This window comes from Dipodomys merriami, unplaced genomic scaffold, assembly GCF_024711535.1.
Source record: "Dipodomys merriami isolate MVZ:Mamm:240054 unplaced genomic scaffold, mDipMer1.0.p SCAF_62, whole genome shotgun sequence".
NCBI classification, from domain to species: domain Eukaryota; kingdom Metazoa; phylum Chordata; class Mammalia; order Rodentia; family Heteromyidae; genus Dipodomys; species Dipodomys merriami.
In genome coordinates this window covers 600,371-620,570 of record NW_027206202.1, presented here as the reverse complement: position 1 = coordinate 620,570, position 20,200 = coordinate 600,371, and the positions used below count along the sequence as shown (strand labels likewise).

The 20,200-nt window shown below is 46.0% G+C and overlaps 1 protein-coding gene across 1 annotated transcript; it reads left to right on the top strand.

The window, feature by feature from the left end:
* The first annotated feature begins 2,476 nt into the window (after positions 1-2,476).
* On the top strand, positions 2,477-20,173 carry LOC138814923 (pancreatic secretory granule membrane major glycoprotein GP2-like). The gene is made up of 12 exons (XM_070004050.1): positions 2,477-2,602; positions 2,892-2,966; positions 3,637-3,769; positions 6,313-6,753; positions 7,115-7,225; positions 7,900-8,111; positions 8,750-8,898; positions 10,341-10,586; positions 11,965-12,127; positions 14,552-14,636; positions 16,523-16,567; positions 19,720-20,173. Exons 3-12 carry the CDS (start codon positions 3,697-3,699, stop codon positions 19,776-19,778), a joined length of 1,584 nt encoding a protein of 527 aa, XP_069860151.1. The 5' UTR covers positions 2,477-2,602; positions 2,892-2,966; positions 3,637-3,696; the 3' UTR covers positions 19,779-20,173.
* Positions 20,174-20,200: the final 27 nt, after the last annotated feature.

The window sequence follows — 20,200 nt, the reverse complement described above, 5'->3', positions numbered from 1 at the left end:
GAAGCAATGGAGTTTCTGAGTCCAGGAGATCCAGATAACCCAAGGGTCTTTGGACGTCTTTGTCGAACAGGTGGAAAGAGATGAAGCTAGATGGGAACTCTCTGTCCTGGTCCAGCTGCTTCCCTGGACTCTGGGCTTTCAGGAGAGGCCAAGGCCTCGTTGGGATCCTGGGGAAAACCACATGTGTGTATCTGCAAAAGAGAACAGGCTGGCAGCCCATCTCACAATCAGGGCTTCTTATCACACTCAGTGTGCACAATTGCTGCCTCTCCATAAAAACTTTACATAAGAGGCCTCCAGGCTGGTTCTAGCCAGATCCATGGTCAGTCTGTGGTCAGCTGGGCTTAGCTGATGAGGAATCCTCTCATCTGACTTTGACTTAGGCACAACTGAACTGAAAGGAAAAGAATCTAGGCCAAGAAAAAGAAAGCTGAAGGCCAAAAAAACAACTGCTGTGGGTGAGGGTGGGGTGGGGGGAAGAAAACACATCAGAATTATTTTTTCTCTTTGTTCCTGATCCTTTCTTTTCCTCTCTTGTTTTCTGTCTGTTAGTATTCAGCTCAGTTTATCTAACAGAGATTTGAAGCATAAGTTCAATGCCAGGCTGTGTGTGTACACACACATGCATGCACACTGGTACTGGGGCTTGAACTCAGGATTCTTTGTTCTTTCTTAGATTTTTTTTTTTTTTGCTCAAGGCTGGTGCTGTTACCATTTGAACCATACCTCCACTTCCTGCTTTATAATGGCGAATGTAAATAAGAGTCTCATAGACTTTCCTTTCCTGAGGTTGGCTCCAAACCTTGATCCTCAGAGCTCAGCTTCCCAAGTAGCTAGGATTACAGGTGTGAGCTGCTGGCTTCACCAGGCATTTTTATAGGTAGCAAGGAAACAGCATGTAATTAAAATAGAGTCTTTTCTGGTAAGGAACTTACATGTAAAAGAGGAAAGACATTTATACAATACCCATGTGCAATGTGAAAGATGGTGGAAAATACTGTTTTTTTTAAAAAAAACAACCAAGAAAAAATCATAATGCAGAGATGGTGCTGTTTGATATAAGGTGATCATGTGTGGGTGGAAGCAAATCTCTATAAGATAATAGGAGAAGGAACAAAGTCAGGGGGTGGACTGAGAGGCCATGATCGCCACAAATCCTATGTATAAGGAGAGAGAAGGTTAAGACTGACTGTTGGGGAGACTGGGTGGGACCTGGACAAATGGAATGGAGTAATGGACTACGTCATAGATCTAGTGGTCCTAAGCTCACATTTTGGGGGGGCGGGGATTCTTCAACAGCCCAAGGCATAGAGAAGTGTCTTATTGTACCTTTTCCTCTTCTGGATTGAGATTTGGCTAGAAGGTATTGCCAAAGTCAAGAGCCCTCAATAACCTTGGCTCCGTAAGAGTCCTGGAGAAAGCCCAGCCTTGGTGGTTCACTTCTGTAATCCCAGCTACTCAGGGGGCTGAGGATCCAGAATTGGAGTTTGAAAGCAGCTTAGGCAGGCACGTCTGTGAGACTCTGATCTTCAGTTAACCACCAAAAAGCTAAGTGGGTCAAGTGATAGAGCATCAGTCTTGAGTTAAAGAAAAGAAAAGAAAAGCTAAAAACAGAGCCCAGGTCTTGAGTTCAAACCTGAATACAACACACACACACACACACACACACACACACACACACACACACACACAGATCCCAGAGAAACAGAGAAGAGACAGAGGCTATTGGTTGTATACCAAAGCTCTAACTCCTTTATTAACTCCACAAGTTCAACCCTAGGGTCAGGCCTGCAGATTCACATTCTCAGATCAGTTCTATGTCTTCCACTGCATGCAGGGATTGGAGGAAAGCTTGGGAAGTTCAGGGGCTTCCCATTTTCCTTTGCACAAATCACCATGGACCAAATGGACCCTTTGCAGATGTCTCCATACTAAAGATCTGGGTAGACTCTGTGAGCCAAGTCTAAGAAACACTCATCCATCCATTCTTTCTCCTTTTTATCCCTTGCCCTCAGGGGCCTCCAAGCTAATAAAGGCCAGAATGGCTGTTGGGTCATTAACTTGGCACACAAGATCCTTCTGAAAGCTTATTGTGCAAACAAGTACTTGTTTATTTTTTTCACCGCTTTCCTTTACATATTGCAACTTCCTTTTCATTAGTATTTGGGTTGCGGGTGGCAGGTGGCAGAGGTGGAGGGATAAATATTTGCCCCAATCAAATATACATGGACTTACCACAAGGGTTTATTATAAGGATTAGATTTGTGAAAAGGAATGGCTGAAAATCGACACTGTCCCATGAATTCAACGTTCTGTATATATTGTGATTGTTTATGGAGAAGCATTTGCATGAAGGAGAATCTTCTGGAAGCATTTACATGGGGTGGGATGGATTTGGGCAGGGGAGGGGTGGGGTTAGGGCCCTTCTTTCGCCACCTTTTGTGGTAAATTGCTTATCTTTCCTGGGAATCTAACCTGAGTCCGACCATAGCACCAATCACGAGTGGCCACATGGGTGGAAAATTCCCATAAAAAGCCCACAGCAGGCTGTATTCTCACAGCTCACAGGACGGAGAGGAAAGTTCTGGGTTCTTACCCCAAGGTAAGTCCTATTCTGAGCTACTGTGAGCTTCTTCTTCCTCCTTGGGAGATGACTCTCCTTACCTCCCTGGATCCGGGAGGACTGTGTGTTTCTGGAAAACAGAACAGAACCCAGGGAGGAGTGTGGGGCTTGGCCACAGTCGAGCACTTCTGGAATCATTGTCTGACTGGACTCAGCCTGGTTTCACACACCTGCTCTCCTCTGGGGTGGGGAGACATCTCTAGGAAGTATGGTCCCTGTGGTCCCCCATCCCAGCTCTCTCCTGTCATGTCTGCCATGTCCCTTCCAGAAACAGATCGTCTGAAGTCCTGACACCCTTCTAGAACATTCTACAGCTTTGCTTGCTGTCAACGTCATCCCCTTGGTAAGTCCTCTATTCCTGTAATTGATCCACCTCATTGAAGGAAGTCATATCTGCTCTGAAGCAATGGATCCCTTCAGGAAGGAAGCCCTTGGCTCCATTTTTGAGAACAGGGGTATGTGGGCTTAAGCAAACAACTTTGTGTTTTGCTAGTCTTAGGACTTGAACTCAGGGCCTGGGCTCTGTCCCTGAGCTTCTTTGTGTTCAAGGCTAGCGTTCTACCACTTGAGCCACAGTGCCACTTGCGGACTTTTTTTGAGTAGTTCATTGAAGATAAGAATCTCACAAACTTTCCTGCCCAGCTGGCTTTGAACCTTGATCCTCAGATGTCAGCCTCCTGAGTAGCTAGGATTACAGGTGTGAGCTATCAGCGCCCAGCCTGAGCAAACTAACCTGCAACAGCTTGCTTACACATAGAAGCCAAGTAGCCTGATAAATCTTGCCTGGATTCATGAACTCTTCAACCTTGGCCTCATTAGAGTGAGGAGGTGAGAAGGTGTGTTCTGTAGGATGGCACTGAGCCTTGCTTGTCGCAAGGTAAGTTAGAAGCTTGGGTGCAAATGGTGCCACAGGGCCAGTGCTGAAGGCTGTGGGTTCTCATCCGACCCTTGCTCTGGAAGGTGAGCACGTGTGCCTCCTGCCCCTGTAGAGCATTTGTTTCCCTCTCGTGCAGCTGCATGGGGAGTGCGCACGCGCTGAAGTGACCTACGGCTCTCACCTTTTGAAAAGAACGATGATAGGCTCAGACCTCCTGTGGCTGGCCTTGGCCTCCTGTGTTCTGACCCTGGCATCTGAAGCGCTCCAAGGCGAGTACTAGTCTCACCTGGCATCTCGGATGCCCACAAAGATGTGGGGAGGGGTGGTGGTGGCGAGGAACAGACAAGGTGTCTCAGGGCAACAGGAGGAGGAGGCAGGTCCAAGGCAAAGATTCAGAGCTGGAGATCAAGGAGAACTTGGAAAGCAGAAAGGGAACCTGGCATCAGGCACTCTGAGTTCAGTTAGAAATTCCCCGGGAAAGCAGGGGAAGCCAGTTTCCATGGTTGCCTGTGCCTGTGTCTGGTAGGGTCCCAGGCTGGAGATGCTGAGGAGGTCAAGCATCCAGGCCACTTGGTTTGGGCGAGTATTCTCTCCAACTCTGCATCGCAGTGCTGATCGGCAGAGTGGAAAAGCTTTATCTGTCTCTCCAGTATCTCTCAGCACTCTATGAACTGGGCAGCTTAGAAACCTGACAAAGAAAGGATTTAGACCAAAGAGAGAGCACATGTGAGCCCTGTGTGTATGGGGGGAGGGAGGCTTTGGAAGAACTCGGCTCCCAGCCTCCCATGAGAAGATACAGAGGTGTTTTGGATGCGATCCAAGACTAACAAAGACAGCCATTGGTTACCTTAAACCAAACATATTTTCCTTTGGTTTCCTTAAACCAAACAGCTGGGAAAATCGCCTTCTGAGAGGCCTCTGTGACGTGTCATAAGAATGTGATCCCACGGACCTTCTTTGTCCATTCAAGGCATCAGAATCAAACCACATAATCAGAACTAGAGTCAACTGGCTTAACTTGGATATGCCCTACTGGGCATTTTATACTAGTCACCCTACTGCATGCATCCCCTAGCAATCTTTAAGGCTTTAGTTCTCAAATGCAGCGTACACATACCAACAGGACTCCAGTCATGACAAGCTCTTTCGATGTGTGTGTGTGTGTGTGTGTGTGTGTGTGTGTGTGTGTGTGTGCATGCACCCACATACATGCACCACACCTGGGATTTGAACTTAGGATCTGGATGCTGTCCCTGAATTTTTTCACTCAAGGCTGTCAGTCTACAACTTGAGCTATAGCCCTATGTTTGGGCTTTTGGGGGGCTAATTGGAGATAAAGAGTTTCACAGGCTATCCTGCTTGGGCTGGCTTTGTACCTTGATCCTCAGCTCTCAGCCTCCTGAATAGCTAGGGTTACAGGTGCAAGCTGCTGGCACCCAGCTACGTTCACTATTTTTTAATACTTGTTTATTTGTTTTCATACATATGAAATACTATCATTTAGTGCACCATACCTATGTTGTCACTGACATTACTTTAAGATAAAACCAATTTTTAAAGATAGTCTTTGAAAGAAACCTTGTAAGTCAATAAATAGGATAGGCAGACACCCAGGTTTAGAAATGGCACAATCATAGGCATGGGGGGGGGTGTGGGAAACTAGTTCTCAGGGCGCTTTTGCAGGTGAGTCTCAGGAGAGCTCATGACCTGCTAAGGTTCCTGGACAACAGATGAAGAGCTGGATGAAACCCTTGGACCAGCCTGGCCACCCCATTTCATCCCTTGTCTGCCTCTTTATACATCACAGCCCCTAAAGTGCTCAAGGAACCAATCACAGGAGATCAACTATCAGACATGGTCCTAGTCAGTGTTTCTCCACTGCAGATGACTTTGCCTCCCAATAGACATTTGGTAATGTCTGGAGCCAACTTGGGTGTGGGGGTAGGGGCCGCTTCTGGCATCTGGTGGGGTGCTGGATGGTGGCCAGGAAGTCTGGTACATGTTCTATGTTCTGTTGTAAAGATGACTCCACCAGAAAGAAGGTCCCACCAGCACTCCAGCTGCGCAGGGTTGAGACATCTGGAGTTAGAACCGTATTGGTGAATTTGGGGACGTGTCTCAGGTTTCTGGGAATGGGAGGGGTTTAGGATTTCTTCATTTCAGTTTCGGTGCTTCCAAGGCAAGCTCTGGGACAACTTCTCATTTCTACTTTATTTATTCAAATAAAGCTTGAGGGCTTCCCCAGGGGGCTAGCAGGACCCTTTCAGGAATCACATATTGGTCAAACAGAGCAGGAAGGCACCAATGGCTCACGCTTATAATCCTAGCTACTCAGGAGGCCGAGACCTGAATATCCTAATTTGAAGGCAGCCTAGAGCCAAAAAAATCCCATGAGGCTTCTAGAAGCTCTGGTTGACCAGCAAAAGGCCAGAAGTGGAGACTGGTTCAAGTAGCAGAGCACCAGCCTTGAGTGAAAAAGCAAAGCGAGAGTGTGAACACACACACACACACACACACACACACACACACACACACACACACACAGAGAAGTGGGACCGCCTTGCATGGTATCAGGGGCAATGGAGCATTGGACAGGGAAGTGGCCCTGATCTCAGTGCATTTAAATACCATACAAAGTCCTCACAAATGATCTGGTCTCCAGGTGCTGGTGTGTAATAGTGAATATTGTGTCTGTTAGCTTCATTTGGTCCTTGGCACATCTAAAGCAAGAGGAAGGGCAGGGTGTAAAAATCCCAGAGGCCACGAGTCACCTAATAACCTCTTCTCAAGCACACTTCTTTCCATTTCTCAGATTACAGAAAACCCAGAGAAGCCAGTTCCTATAAGGTGGACTTGGTATGTGGAGACCCTGGCACCCCAGACGCCAACCTCTGTTTTGACCCCTGCCAAAATTATACCCTGCTGGATGATCCGACTCGCAGCACGCAGAACACAGAAGAATCGCAGCTGTGTGATCAGGACATGCATGGCTGGTACCGCTTTGTGGGCGAAGGAGGAATCCGGATGCCGGAGACCTGCGTCCCAGTGTTTCGATGCCAGACAGCCGCTCCCATGTGGCTGGACGGGCCCCACCCTGTCCTGGGCGATGGCATTGTCAACCGCACTGCCTGTGCCCACTGGAGCGAAAACTGTTGTTTCTGGCAGTCGGAGGTGCTGGTGAAGGCCTGCCCAGAAGGGTACCATGTGTACCGGTTGGAGGGCACCCCTCAATGCTCTCTGAGATACTGCACAGGTGAGCAACAACAGTGACTGACACCCACTGTAGTAAAGTGAGGATCTGAACCCAGGCACTCTACTCGGGCCTCGATGGGCTTTTGCTATGGTGCTGCACCATCTCACACCATTACCATGGGAACCAGCCAAGCTAAGGTTTGGTGTGTGGTAAGCCTTCTAAAGCCTTCAAAGCTTCACCCCAGATTGGGAATCTGGAAGCCATAATCTGAGTTTAAGGCCTGGCCTTAAACTGAGTTTAAGGTCTTTCACCCCCTTAGAAAAACTCTTGCACTGCAGTGGAATGAGAAGTTTGGACCTGGGCATCTCACCTCCACCCTGCTCTCCATCCTGACCCTCTTCTTTCATCCTTCATCCTCTAGATCCCTCCACCGTGCCGAGCTCATGCGAGAAGGAGTGTCGTCCCGAGGAGGAGTGCCTGGCTCAAGATGGTGTCTGGAGCTGTGTCTGCAGAAAGGATCTCAGTGACTCTGGTGAGCAGCTCTCGGGGCTGCTGGCTCCTCTCTTGAGTGGGCAGAGTAGGGACAGGGGAGTCTTGGAGGGTAGGGGTCTGAGTCAGGGGTGAGGAATAAAGCTGAGGATGGGGGACATCCCACAGGTTCTCCAGTCTACAGTGCCACAAAGCCAGTGGGTTTGCAAAGATGAGAAAAGGTAGGAGCAGAGGAAAGGTAGAGGCCAGCCTCTGGACCACAGCCTCAGGAAATGGTTCAGGGAGGAGCAGGCTGGAACTGATGGGCAACACTGAAATAAAAGACAAGAACTCCACAAGTCTGAGAGTGGTGTTCAAGTATCCACAGAGTCTTCATCTATGACCACTGGAACAGGATGCCCATGAAGAACTCATTGGAGGGACATTGAGGGAATGTATGAATGTATGGATGAATACAACAGTCAAAAACCTGGCTAGGGATGCTGGCTCTGCAGAAGAGCCACCTAGCTTTGATTTTAATACCTCAATGTTCAAGAAGAACATTAGCCAAGCCTGCACACAGGGTGCTTGGGAAATCTTGGAGCAGAACTATGTATAAATTCCTCCTGGGTCTCAGGCTCCTTTTAGTCTCCTGGTGGGTGTGGTGCTTTTTGCCAAAGGGCAAGGAAAATAAGCTGTGTCCTATGTCTCCACTTGATCCAACTCTTGGCTTTGCAGATGTTCACAATTTGCAGCCTCAGCTGGACTGTGGGGCCCAAGAGATCAAGGTGAAGCTGGATAAGTGTTTGCTGGGACCCCTGGGCTTTGGGGAGGAGATCATTGCCTACCTGAAAGATTGGAACTGCAGCAGCGTGATGCAGACAGAGGATGGAAACTGGGTGTCTACCACCAGCCCCGTCCGGGCTAGTGCCTGTGGGAATATTCTGGAGGTAAGGGTTGTTCATGCCACCGTTGCCAGAAGAGCCAGAGGCAGGCTAATGGAACCTATCTTAGTAGCTGTGAGATCATGGGCCAGTTACTTAACCTCTCTGGGTGTACTGGATATGAAGAGTCCAAGACGGATTGACATGGCAGCTCTATCAATGTAAGTTAGGATTATGATGAACTTTACTTAGGGAAGATGTGGGGAGGAACACACAGAGAAGTGATCATGGAGGTCCTTGATTCCTCTCCAGGGTCAGTCATCTATTGTTCTCATTTTTATTCTGGGTTCCTCCTGGTTTTATTCTGGAGAAGTCTCCTTCATCTCTTCCTCCAGAAAGCAGGGTGGGTGCTTTTTTTTCCCCCCTCTGGAAGCATCTTGCATTGGTCAGTCTGGACCATGATCCTCCTATTTATACTTCCTAAGTAGTTGAGATGACAGGTGCACATTGCATGAGAACCAGCTTTGTCTGTTAAGATGGGGCCTTGTGAACTTTTGTTGCCCAGACTCTCTTCAAACTGAGCTCCTTCTGATTTCCACCTCCAGAATAGCTAAGATTATCAGCATTTGACTCTGGAATCAGAGAGATCTGAGTTCAAGATCTACCCACCCATCATTCTTTTTTTTTTTTTTTTAATACCAAAGAGAAATGGAACCCATGCCATTTACAAGAACACCCTCTCCTTGGCCAATGATTTTATCATCAGGGACTTTTTCATCAACATCAACTTCCAGTGTGCCTACCCCTTGGATATGAGGGTCAGCCTCCAAACTGCGCTTCAGCCCATTGTGAGGTATGGCGTTGACCTTGCCCTTTGACCTATACCCCCAACTCCCAGTCACACTCCCAGTACAGTTCCTCCTGTATCTCATTTGAGAATGTCTACTTGTTCCATTATTTATTCCACAAACATTCGTGGATGGTTCATGAAGGACAGTCCATATAAACCAAAGCACGTGTAGAATGCTTTGGGATTAAGATTCTGGAAGTCGTCCTGCAGAAGGAAACATTACTCATAAGAAAACACAGATTGAGTTTGTTCATCTTGAGAGAGAAAGGCATTCAACTGCTAATTATAGTAGTAATGATTTATGAACAAGGTGCATGCTATGTAGGAGAAACACGGTGTGCACTGAGTGAGGGTACCGATGTCCCAGCCTTCATCTGATGGGGTGGGATGATGAAGGTGGGAGGCTGGGGAGATGTTGCAGCAGACTTGAGGTCTAAGTTGAGACCACCTCTGACTGAGTACACAGCACTAGAAGTAGAACTAAGCAACACCTTGGGTAAGATTTGATCTAGGTGGGGCCTTTGTCTATTTCACTCACCAGTGAGCCCCTGTGCCAGGAAGGAGGCCCATGGAAGTCAGGTCTCTAGCATTCCTAGGCTTACCTGGGGAGTTTTCTGAGCTGTCAGAAACCCACAATGCCTGTCCCATTCCCTTACCACCTCCTGGGTATACAGAAAGTCAGGATCAAAAGGGTTAGATCAGTTAGACTGAGTTTAGAGGTTTTCAAATTGTATCCTGTTGGGATCCATAGTTCATAAAGAAGACCAAATGAAAGTCACTCGTCCTGTTCAAATGGACGTGTGTGTGTGTGTATGTGTGTGTGTGTGTGTGTGTGTGTGTGTGTGTGTGTGTGTATGTGTATGTTGGTTTTTGAACTGAGGGACTGTGTGCTCTTCCTTAGCTTTTTTGCTCAAGGCTAACACTCTACCACTTGAGCCACACCTCCACTTCCAGCTTTTTGGTGGTTGATTGGAGATAAGAATCTCACCAACTTTCCTGCCTGGCCTAGCTTTGAACCACCATCCTTAGATCTCAACCTCCTGAGTAGCTTGGATTAGAGAGACCTGAGCCATTGGTGCCCAGCTTCAAATTTGACTTTTAATTGAAGATGATGTGGTGAAGAGAAGGGATTTGAGGTTGAAAATTGTAAATTCCTAGAATTGGTCCCAATAATAAGATGGTAATGACATGCTCCAACCCCTGGGCTTTGAGTGAGGGATAGATGTGACCTGCCCTGTGGGGGAAAATCAGTGGAAGTCCTAACGACAGACTCATCTGTTTGTCAGGTTTAGCCCCTAGAAACTGGTAAATGCTCTGTGTGCATGGATGGTTGAATTGCTTTAAGGGCAGAGGTGTGCCTTGCTATAAGCATAGGACTTGATTTCTGTTGCTCTTCTTTTGCTCAAAACCTGACGTGTCCCCCTCTTGTACTTTCCCTCTCTCAGTTCCCTGAATGTCAGTGTGGATGGGTCGGGAGAGTTCACAGTCAGGATGGCTCTCTTCCAAGACCAGAACTACATGGTTCCTTACGAAGGGATCAAAGTGGTGCTGCCGGTGGAATCCATGCTATACGTGGGCGCCATCTTGGAGCAAGGTGACACCTCCAGGTTTAACCTGTTGTTGAGGAACTGCTATGCCACTCCCACAGAAGACAAGGATGACCCTGTGAAGTATTTCATCATCCGAAACAGGTGACTCTCCGGCCTTAGCTTTTGACCTTAATAAAATTGGGGGGAGGGAGGGAAATGTTCACATCATCCATGTCTGACAGCTGGTTAAGCTGACTTACCTCATTAAGAAATAAACTGGAATGACATATTATAACCATACCTTTTGATCCAAGAATGTCACAGGAATGGTGCATTAAGCTCAATGTATTCATTCAAGTAAGGTGAACAGGGTTAAGAAATGTCAGTTATTTTCATTTCGATATTCTATTTGGTGGGAGGTGCTACTGGGACTTGAACTCCAGACCTATGCTTGCTACTAGCCGGCACTCAAGCCATTCCACCAGTCTTTTTGTTTGTTTGTTTGCATTTCTCCCTGGTCAGTCTAGATCATGATCTTCGTATTTACACTTCCTGAGTAGTTGAGATGACAGGTGCACATTGCATAAGAACCAGCTTTGTCTGTTAAGATGGGGTCTTGTGAACTTTTGTTGCCCAGACTCTCTTCACACTGAGCTCCTTCTGATTTCTACCTCCAGAGTAGCTAAAATTAGAGGCGTGTACCTGAAAATGCATTGGCATTTTCAGTGTCCTCCACAACTTTGGCAATACAATCAGGTTTCAAATATAGCTCAATTAAGTAATAATGGGCTATTCTACAGGGCATTAGCATTGACCAACATGAAAATGATATGACAAATATTTATGGGACAGATATCACTTTAACACCTTTACTAACAAAAACAAAGGAAAATGCATATTTATAGATCATGCTTAAAATCATAGTAACAGCACTGGATAATATTTATCATGGAGCTTTGCTGTGTGCTGAGCTCTGTGGTAGGTAAGCAATATACACAGAGTCTTATTAAATGCTCACATCAATGCTGCAAGGTGAGTATTCACTTTACAGATAAGAATATTGAGGCTTGAGCTGGGCACCAGTGGCTCATGCCTGTAATCCTAGCTACTCAGGATATTGAGATCTGAGGAGTGCATTTCTGAAGCCAGCCCAGGCAGGAAAGTCTATGAGACTCTTATTGCCAATGAACCACCAGAAAACTGGAAGTAGAGCTGTGGCTCAAGTGGTAAAGCACTTGCCTTGAACACAAAAGCGCAGGGACAATTGCCCAGGCCCTGAGTTCGAGCCCTCAAACTGACACAAAATTAAAAAAGAAACATGGAGGCTCAGTCAGGTTAATCAACCTGCCAGAAACCCCCCTTAGCTAGGTTAGGTTAGCCTGGAACTTTACAGGATTACAGCACGTGGGCTGACGAAATAGACACAGAGGAGTAAAGTCTACTCTACCATGATGACAGGCTACCCAGCAGTGTGGCTCATGAGGGCTCACCAAAGTGATGTTGCTGTGGAAGTTACACCTTCATCTTTCCACCTTCCCAGCTGCCCAAATCAACATGATTCCACTATCAGCGTGGTGGAAAATGGCATTTCCGCGCAAAGCCGGTTCTCCGTCCAGATGTTCATGTTTGCTGGAAATCACGACCTTGTTTACCTGCATTGTGAGGTCCACCTCTGCGATTCCCTCCAAGAACAGTGCCAGCCCGTGAGTATCTCTTTGGATTGGGTTATTCTGAGCCTGGCACGAGGCTTGGTACCCAAGAAGCTCTCCCTCTTCCCCCTCCCTCCCCCCGCCTCTCTCTCTATATATGGGATTTTAGATGGAGAGAAAGATGGATGGGTGATGGATGAATGGATGGATAGATAGAAGGAGGTATGTTGGTTGGTTGGGTGGATTCTGGAAGAGATGAGAAGACAGATGGGTGGATGGAACTATGTGAGCGTAGAGGGAGAGGAGGAGGAAGGGTGGATAGATAAATTTTAAACCCTCTTTCCCCCACAACCCATTTATTGAGCACTTCTTGTGTCTCCAGGAGGTAGATCAGTTTTCTTTGGCACAAGACATTTGTGTATGTGTTGTGTGTGTATTTGTGTATGTGTTGTGTGTGTGTGTGTGCGTGTGTGCACGCGCGCGCACGCACACACACGCCAGTACTGGAACTCAGGGCCTAGGTGCTGACCCTTAGCTTTTTCATTCAAAGTCAGGACTTTACTGCTTGAGCCACAGCTCTGCTTCCAGTTTTTTTTGGTCATAAATTGGAAATAAGAGTCTCATGGATTTTTCTGCCCAAGCTGACTTTGAACCATGATCCTTAGATCTCAGCTCCTCAGAAGCTAGCATTTCAGGCGTGAGCCACTGGCACCGGGCATTTTGCTGAATGATTATAATAACACAAGGTGACCATTCCTGACCCCAGAAAAATCTGAAAATCCCAAAGGGCCTGAAGTTGGAAACTTTTTGAGCCCCAAATGTCTAGCTTTTGATCCCAGCACTCAGGAGGCTGAGCCCGGAGAACCAACAAGTTAGGTTGTCGAGTGAGTTTGAGGTCAGCCTGAGCATAGTGAAAGCCTGTCTCAAAAAATAAAAAGAAGTTTAGGATTTGGGAGCATCACTGAGGTTTCTGATCTTCAGATTATGCATGATTGATTGAGAATGTCTATGGAGATGTTTCAAAAGCTGAACAATTCTGAAGCCTGAAATACATCTGGCCCCAGATATTTCAGATAAAAGGATGCTTATCCTGGCATTGACTGTTTCAGCATTTATTGTGTGTCAAACATCATGCCCCATCTAATTTAACTTTCTTAGCAGCCCTTTAAGTAGATTTTTTAAATTGACCTTATTGTACAGATAAGGAAACTGAGGCTCGGTGGAAAAAAATTAGACATGAGCTGTGATTCCAGTGCCCAGGCATGTCTCCTTTTAATCCTTAAATCCAGATATGTCTTATTGAATCGTCATAGAGAAGTAAAATCACTTGTCCTCAAATTATACAGTTTATAGAGAATGGAGATGAGATTTAAGCCTGGCTTGACAAGGCAGCAAGAATTCTCACACCTATAATCCTAGCTACTCAGGAAACAGAGACCTGAGGATCATGGTTCAAAGCCAGCTGGGACAGAAAAATCCCTGAAAGGCTCTGATCTCCCAATTGACCAGCAAAAAGCTGGAAATGAAGGCATGGCTCAAGTGGTAGATAGACTATCAGTCTTCAGGGAAAAAAATTCAAGCAAGAGTGACAGACCTTGAGTTCAAGCCCCAGTACTGGCACAAACAAACAAACAAAAAGAGAGAAGAGAAGGAGAGAAAAGAAAAGGAAATCACAGCATGACTGTGTGCCGCTGTGGTGGATGGGCCCAAATCATAGGCCCAGGGGGCCATGACCTGACAGTTTGCATAGGAACCGTGCATTTCAATCTTTTGAGTCATGCTTTTATTTTAATTTTCCTCTCATTATGTTCCACATTTATGAAGTTAGCAAAACCTCAGAACACTATAGAGTTTTAAAGAGTCTCATGAAAAGAAGCTCCAAGGGGGTAGGTCACTCTAACTTAACTCTTCACTAGGGAGAAAAATAACATTTGAATAAGGATATTTACATTATGTTTATAAAGATTGCAAAGTGACAATTCTTCAGTGTGTAAAATCTAATTTCTTTTGGGGATCTTGTGCTGGCCAAGCTAATAAGATATTCTTCCTAATAGCATCATTTTTTGGTTCTAATTTAGTCCTAAAACATCTTGTCTTCTATTGCAATAACATTATTTCATATATGAACTCTCTAATATAATTTCTTATTATGTAAGCCAACCCTCTTAGATATAACTGTATTGTACTAAGTAACATGAATATTTAGAGGTTTAGTTCTTTTCTTTTTCATAATTTTTGAAAGGGCTATTCTGGATCTCATCTTCCCTCCAAATATTAGTGATGTCCATTTAGGAATCTACGTCTTTGTGTGTGCATGTTCGTGTGCGTGTGTGTGTGTGTGTGTATGTGTGTGTGTGTGTGTGTGTGTGTGTGTGTGTGTGTGTGTGTGTGTGTGTGTGTGTGTGTGTGTACTTGAATTGGGTGTATTTCAATCTTGATATGAGAATCTTTGTTTGTTTGTTTTTTTAAATCTCCCAGTTCTGCTCAAGAAGTCAACTCCGGAGTGAAGTGGCGGCCATCGACCTAGCCCGGGTTCTAGACTTGGGACCCATCACTAGGACAGGTATGTGTCTGCATCCTGGTGACTAGCCCAGCTGTCCAAGTGCTAACAGCCACAGATGCCTGAGGCCACCAATGCCAACCACACATGTGTGTGTATGTGTGCGTGTGCATGCATGCACATGCAAGTGCATGTATGCATGTGGGTGTTCAGGTCCTGGCTCTTGAATTCAGGACCTGGGCACTCCCCTTTAGCTTTTTTGCTCAAGGCTGGTGCTCTACCACTTACTTGAGCCTCACTTCCCACTTCTGGCTTTTTGGTGATTAGTTGTTGATCAGAATCTCTCAGGGTTCTCTGCATGGGCTGGCTTTGAACTGTCACCCCTCAGATCTCAGCCTCCTGAGTAGCCAGGATTACAGGCCTGAGCTGCCAGCACCTGGCTACTCAGGGCTTTCTACCCCTAGTCTAGCCACATGTGGTGAATCTATCCCATTATGAAGGAGAATTAAATTTCCATTTGTCAGGGACCTCCCTTATGCCAGAGACTAGGCTGAGCTCCACCATTTACCGGCTTAGTTAATCTTCCTACAACTGTGCCCATTTTACAGAAGAGAAATCAAGACTCACTGAGGCAAAAAAGACTCACCTAAGATTCCCTCCACCTCCACCCTGGGCATGCATGATGAGAGTTTGGATTGAACCTCACTCAGTCTGATTCCAAGCATGGGGCCTTCTAACTGCACCTCCTCCCCGTCCCTATAACTCAGGGCCTGTGGGTGAAGTCTATACCCCAACCCCTGCATAAATACAGCATGATTTTCTGACAAGTGATGGCATTTTTCCAAAATGCAACTACAATCTTTCAGAGATACAACCTAGAGGCCTCTCTCCAGTTGCTTCAGACCATCATCCATCCTTCACATGGGGTCTCGGGATTGTCACGGTTTTGATTTCCATTAGAATGGAGAAGTCCAGACACCCAAAAAGAATGCAATGTTTAATCGTCACAGAACCACGTTATCTTTATGTTTGACATTAGACCAAACCCCTTTCCATGAGCCATAGTCTGGCTCACACAAGAGGTACTGCCACAAGTTGTTCTGCACCTTTATTGACCCCTCAACTGTGGGGTCACAGGATTACTAGGAGAGGATGGGAGTCAGCAAGTTCCTCTTTGAAACTGGACATACTAGGGTAAGCCTAGGTCTTCTCATCAGTCAGATGCTCAAGCAGATACTTGCTTCACAAGGAAGGCTAAATTTAAAAAGCAGGAAAAACTAAGCACTGATGGCTCATGCCTGTAATCCTAACTACTCAGGAGTCTGAGATCTGAGGATCGTGGTTCAAAGCTAACCAGGGCAGGAACGTCCCTGAGACTCTTATCTCCAATGAATTTCAGAAAAAGCCAGAAGTGGAGCTGTGGCTCAAGGGGTAGAATGTTAGCCTTGAACAAAAGGAGTTCAGGGACAGCGACAGGCCTAGAGTTCAAGCTTAGAGTTCAAGCCTAGAGTTTAGGACCAGCAACATAAAAACAAGCAAACAAACAAATAAATAAATCAAATGCATGGAATGCATTTAGGAAGACATCTGTCAAGCTGGACACCAGTGGCTCATGCCTGTAGTCTAAGCTACTCAGGAGGCTGAGATCTGGAGTTAGCCTGGAAGAAAAGTCCACCAAAATAATCAGCAAAAAGCCAGACTGAAGGTGTGAGTAAAATAGTAGAGAGTCAGTCAAGCCAGCAGCCAAGTGATTGTACTGGTACTGGCAAAAAAAAAAAAAGAGTAATACTAACTATCAAATATACAACTATCAAATAACAGAGGTGGCCACCATATGGGTTGCCAGGGGTTGTGATGACCAAGTGCAGGAAATTTTGGAGCAGCCACAACCCCAGTGCTACAGCTGCCCCGCACCATTAGGGGATTCTCACGGTCAATCTCTTTCACAGGTGCCCAGACCCTTGGCGTCATGAGCGGAGCCCCTAGCATGGCAGGTACGTGCCTTTCCTGGAATCCTCCTGGCTCTCTCCTCTTCCTCTTTTCAACCTTCCCAGTTCACACTTAGGTGCCAAGCCCTGTACTAGGGACTGTGGATGCTGAACACAGACTCAAGACTAGCTCTGCAGTTGATCAGAGGGCACAGTCCCCGAACACCAAGAATATATTGCTTGTGCTGTATCAGGCATTGTTCAAGTATTGAATGTACAATGGTAAGATCAGGTGCCTGCCCTCACACAGCTTATGGTTTGCAGTGGGAAACAGAAAATCCAAGTGAACAAGCTAATTTAGAAATAAGACAGCATGATTGAAAATTACCAGTATTAGTAATACTATCTTAAATATTTGTTGAATGCTTATTTCTCTTGTACATAAAATGAAATCTAGAGACAAACAATCCAGGGCTAATGGAATGGCACCATTAAGACTGTGATCCAGGCTTTTTCCAGCACACCCCTTCATCATCTGCAGGATGTGGCCACGATTTTTATGGTCCAAGATGGCAGCCAGAAAGCCAGCCTTCCCATCTAGGCAACAAGACAAAGGAACTTGGAGATTGATGAGCGTTAAGGAACATTCTGGAAACAGCACCTCATACCTCCACTTCCTCCTCCATGACCAGTGCATAGACAGTCACATGGCCAAACCTGGCAACTATGGATGCTGAAAAGTGTTATCATTAGCCTGGATGGCCACGTGCCAGTCAACATTGGATGGTTTTATTATCAGAGTAGGAAGGAGGAGTGAGTATCAGCATGGGTTTAGAAGAAATTCATAAGAAATGATAGTACCCAAATGAAAGAAAAAGTGAACCAGATATTGGCAAACACTAGGGCAATGGAGAGAGCAACAGTTCATTGCCAAAATGAGATATGACTTGATCAAACAAGTGGGAAGCTGATAGTACAGAAAAAGTATCTGCAACACTAACAAACTACATTGGAAAAGGTCCAGAGAAAATTTGATCAGGTCAGTAACATCTGAATAGAGGTGTGTGTGTGTGTATGTGAGTGTGTGTGTGTGTGTGTGTGTGTGTGTGTGTGTGTGTGTGTGCCAGGACTGGGGTTTGAACTCAGGACCTGGGCACTGTTCTTTAGCTTGCTTGGTCAAGGTTGTCACTCTTTGATCCTCAGATCTCACCCTCATCAGTAGCCAGGATTGTAGGCATGAGGTTCTGGTACCTAGCTTTGAAGAGTTTTGATAAATGATGTGGTTGAACAGGCAGATAAACAGAAGATAACTATTTGGGACAGAATAGAAAACATGCTTTAAGATTCTATTACCCAGCCCAAAAGTTCACTATTAATGAACTCAGACATGAAGAACTTCTTTCCATCTAGCTAGACAGCCATCTAAACATCTCCCAGAGGAATCCAAGACATCCTCTGTATGCAGAATAGCATTCAGACCATGCTCACAAAAAGATAGAGGACAGAGTAAAAACACCTTGAAGTCAGAGACCTTAAATCCCATTTGTGTTACCAGTCCCTCAGGGGACTCTTCCACCAGTGGAGTTTAACCAACTAATTTTTTGGGTGGGTTTTGCTTGGATCCTTCTGGCCACAAGAAGGAAAATCACCCCAAGAGGGAGTCGTGGTCTCTATCATTTGCTATCTCCCTCAATCTCTTCTGAGGTTTCAGAAAAACATCATTGAATATCACCTGGGAGCCTGTAGCTTCTGCAAGTAATCCTAGCTACTCAGGAAGCTAAGATCTAAGGATTGTAGTTCAAAGCCAGTCTGGGCAGGAAAGTCCATGAGACTCTTTTCTCCAATTAACCAGGAATAATGATGATGATGTTGTTATTGTTGTTGTTGTTGTTGATGATGATGATGGTGGTGGTGGTGGTGGTGGTGATAGTGATGTTGGCAGTGGAGCTGTGGCTCAAGTGGTAGCTCCCCAGCGTTGAGTGGAAAAGCTAAGGGACAGAGCCCAGGCCCTGAGTTCAAATTTGGGAGTATGGGAGAGGGTCCACGTGTTTCTCCAAAATCCCTAGTACAACACAATCATCACCCAATGCTGCATTTCTGTATACTGAGTACACTGTGAGATACAAATAAGGCATGACCCCAGCATGATCTTAGAGCCTATTTTTCAAAACCAACACATAGATAGTGCCTACTATAAGCTAGGCACTGTTCTAAACATTTCACATAGCTTTACTCCTTTAAGTTTTACAAACTCTGGCAAAGTAACAGTTTCTGTTAATATTTCTGCTTTGCATATAGGGAAACCAAGGCATGTAAAAGTTTTTCTTGTTGTTGTTACTGCTTGCTTGGTTTAAAAAAAATCTTGTTTGGCACTGACCAGCTTAGTTATAGATCTAAGATTCTAAGGCACTTAGGCCTCAATAGCAGTACTTTTTTTTTTTTTTTTTTTTTTTTTGTCGGTCGTGGGGCTTGAACTCTGGGCCTGGGCGTTGTCCCTCAGCTCTTCAGCTCAAGGCGAGCGCTCTACCACTTGAGCTACAGCGCCACTTCCGGTTTTCTGGTGGTTTATTGGAGATAGGAGTCTCACGGTCTTTCTTGTCCGGGCTGGCTTTGAACCGCGATCCTCAGATCTCAGCCTCCTGAGTAGCTAGGATTACAGGCGTGAGCCACCAGCGCCCGGCTTAGTAGCAGTACTTTTTAACCCAGTGTCTTCTGGCTTCTTTAAAGTTGGTCAGTAGAAGTAATACTAGCTGCTGTAACAAAAACCAACAACCACCAAGTCCTCTCTGCTTTTACACATATGATATGATTTACTGGGAGGAGGAGGGGCTGCATTTCCGATGTAGTTGTTGAGAACTCAGGCTCCTGCTCCCTTCTGGTAACTTCTGGAAACGCCTTTATCCCTGGCGTTCTTATTCTGGATGGTGGCTGAGGGAGTAGGCAGGATCAGGCCTCCAAATGTCATCTGTGACTTCTACTCACATTGAATTGGCTAGATGTGGCCTGGAAAGGAGACTGGGGGAAACAAAATTGCCTTCCTGTATGCCTGGTACAACATGGAAAAAAGTGGCTAGTGATTCTACCATATCACTTGCCTTGTAACCCAGAGGGATGTCCTGTCTTTGTCATCTGTGCAGCAGAATGACAACGAACCAAACTCATGTTTGTTGCCAAGTCCCAAAGCCCCACTCCTGACTGTCCTGTCTTTTGTATTTCAGGATTCCTGGCAGCCTGGCCTGGCCTCCTCCTGCCTGTCCTCCTGGTTTGGCTGTTCTGAGAACCCGGCAGGGCATCTGGCCTTGAAGTCTTTGCTTTTCCCTTCCTAGCAATGTCTACCATTCACTTTCAGCAGAGCTGGGTTGCTCACCCATTACAGGGGCAGACTCAAGGCTGGCTTAGGTTTGGGGGAAAAGGAGAGCGTGTTCACTTCCTTTAATGTAGGAGAACGTCTTGTTTTCCTCATTGTGGAAGCTGGTTCTGGACTGGCCGTATCCTCTTCTCATTCATCTGTGGGACTTGGAAAGCAAATCCTGTGGCTCCTGACTTTCCTAGAAATATTGAGTAGGTTGAAAACTCCTAGAAAGATGTGTCCTGTTGTGGTGGGGGTGATCCTTTACACGTGTCTTCCCTCCTGGCTGCTGATGAACCGCATACATTGACCCTTGCATGGCCTCTGTGTCCTCTGATGCGTTTCCATCC

Bases quoted from the DNA above. Each gene is read 5' to 3' on its own strand.
- LOC138814923 (XM_070004050.1), top strand. From the start codon at position 3,697: ATGATAGGCTCAGACCTCCTGTGGCTGGCCTTGGCCTCCTGTGTTCTG. The intron at 12,128-14,551 runs GTGAGTATCTCT...TAAATCTCCCAG, and splicing joins TCCAAGAACAGTGCCAGCCC to TTCTGCTCAAGAAGTCAACT. The intron at 14,637-16,522 runs GTATGTGTCTGC...TCTCTTTCACAG, and splicing joins GGGACCCATCACTAGGACAG to GTGCCCAGACCCTTGGCGTC.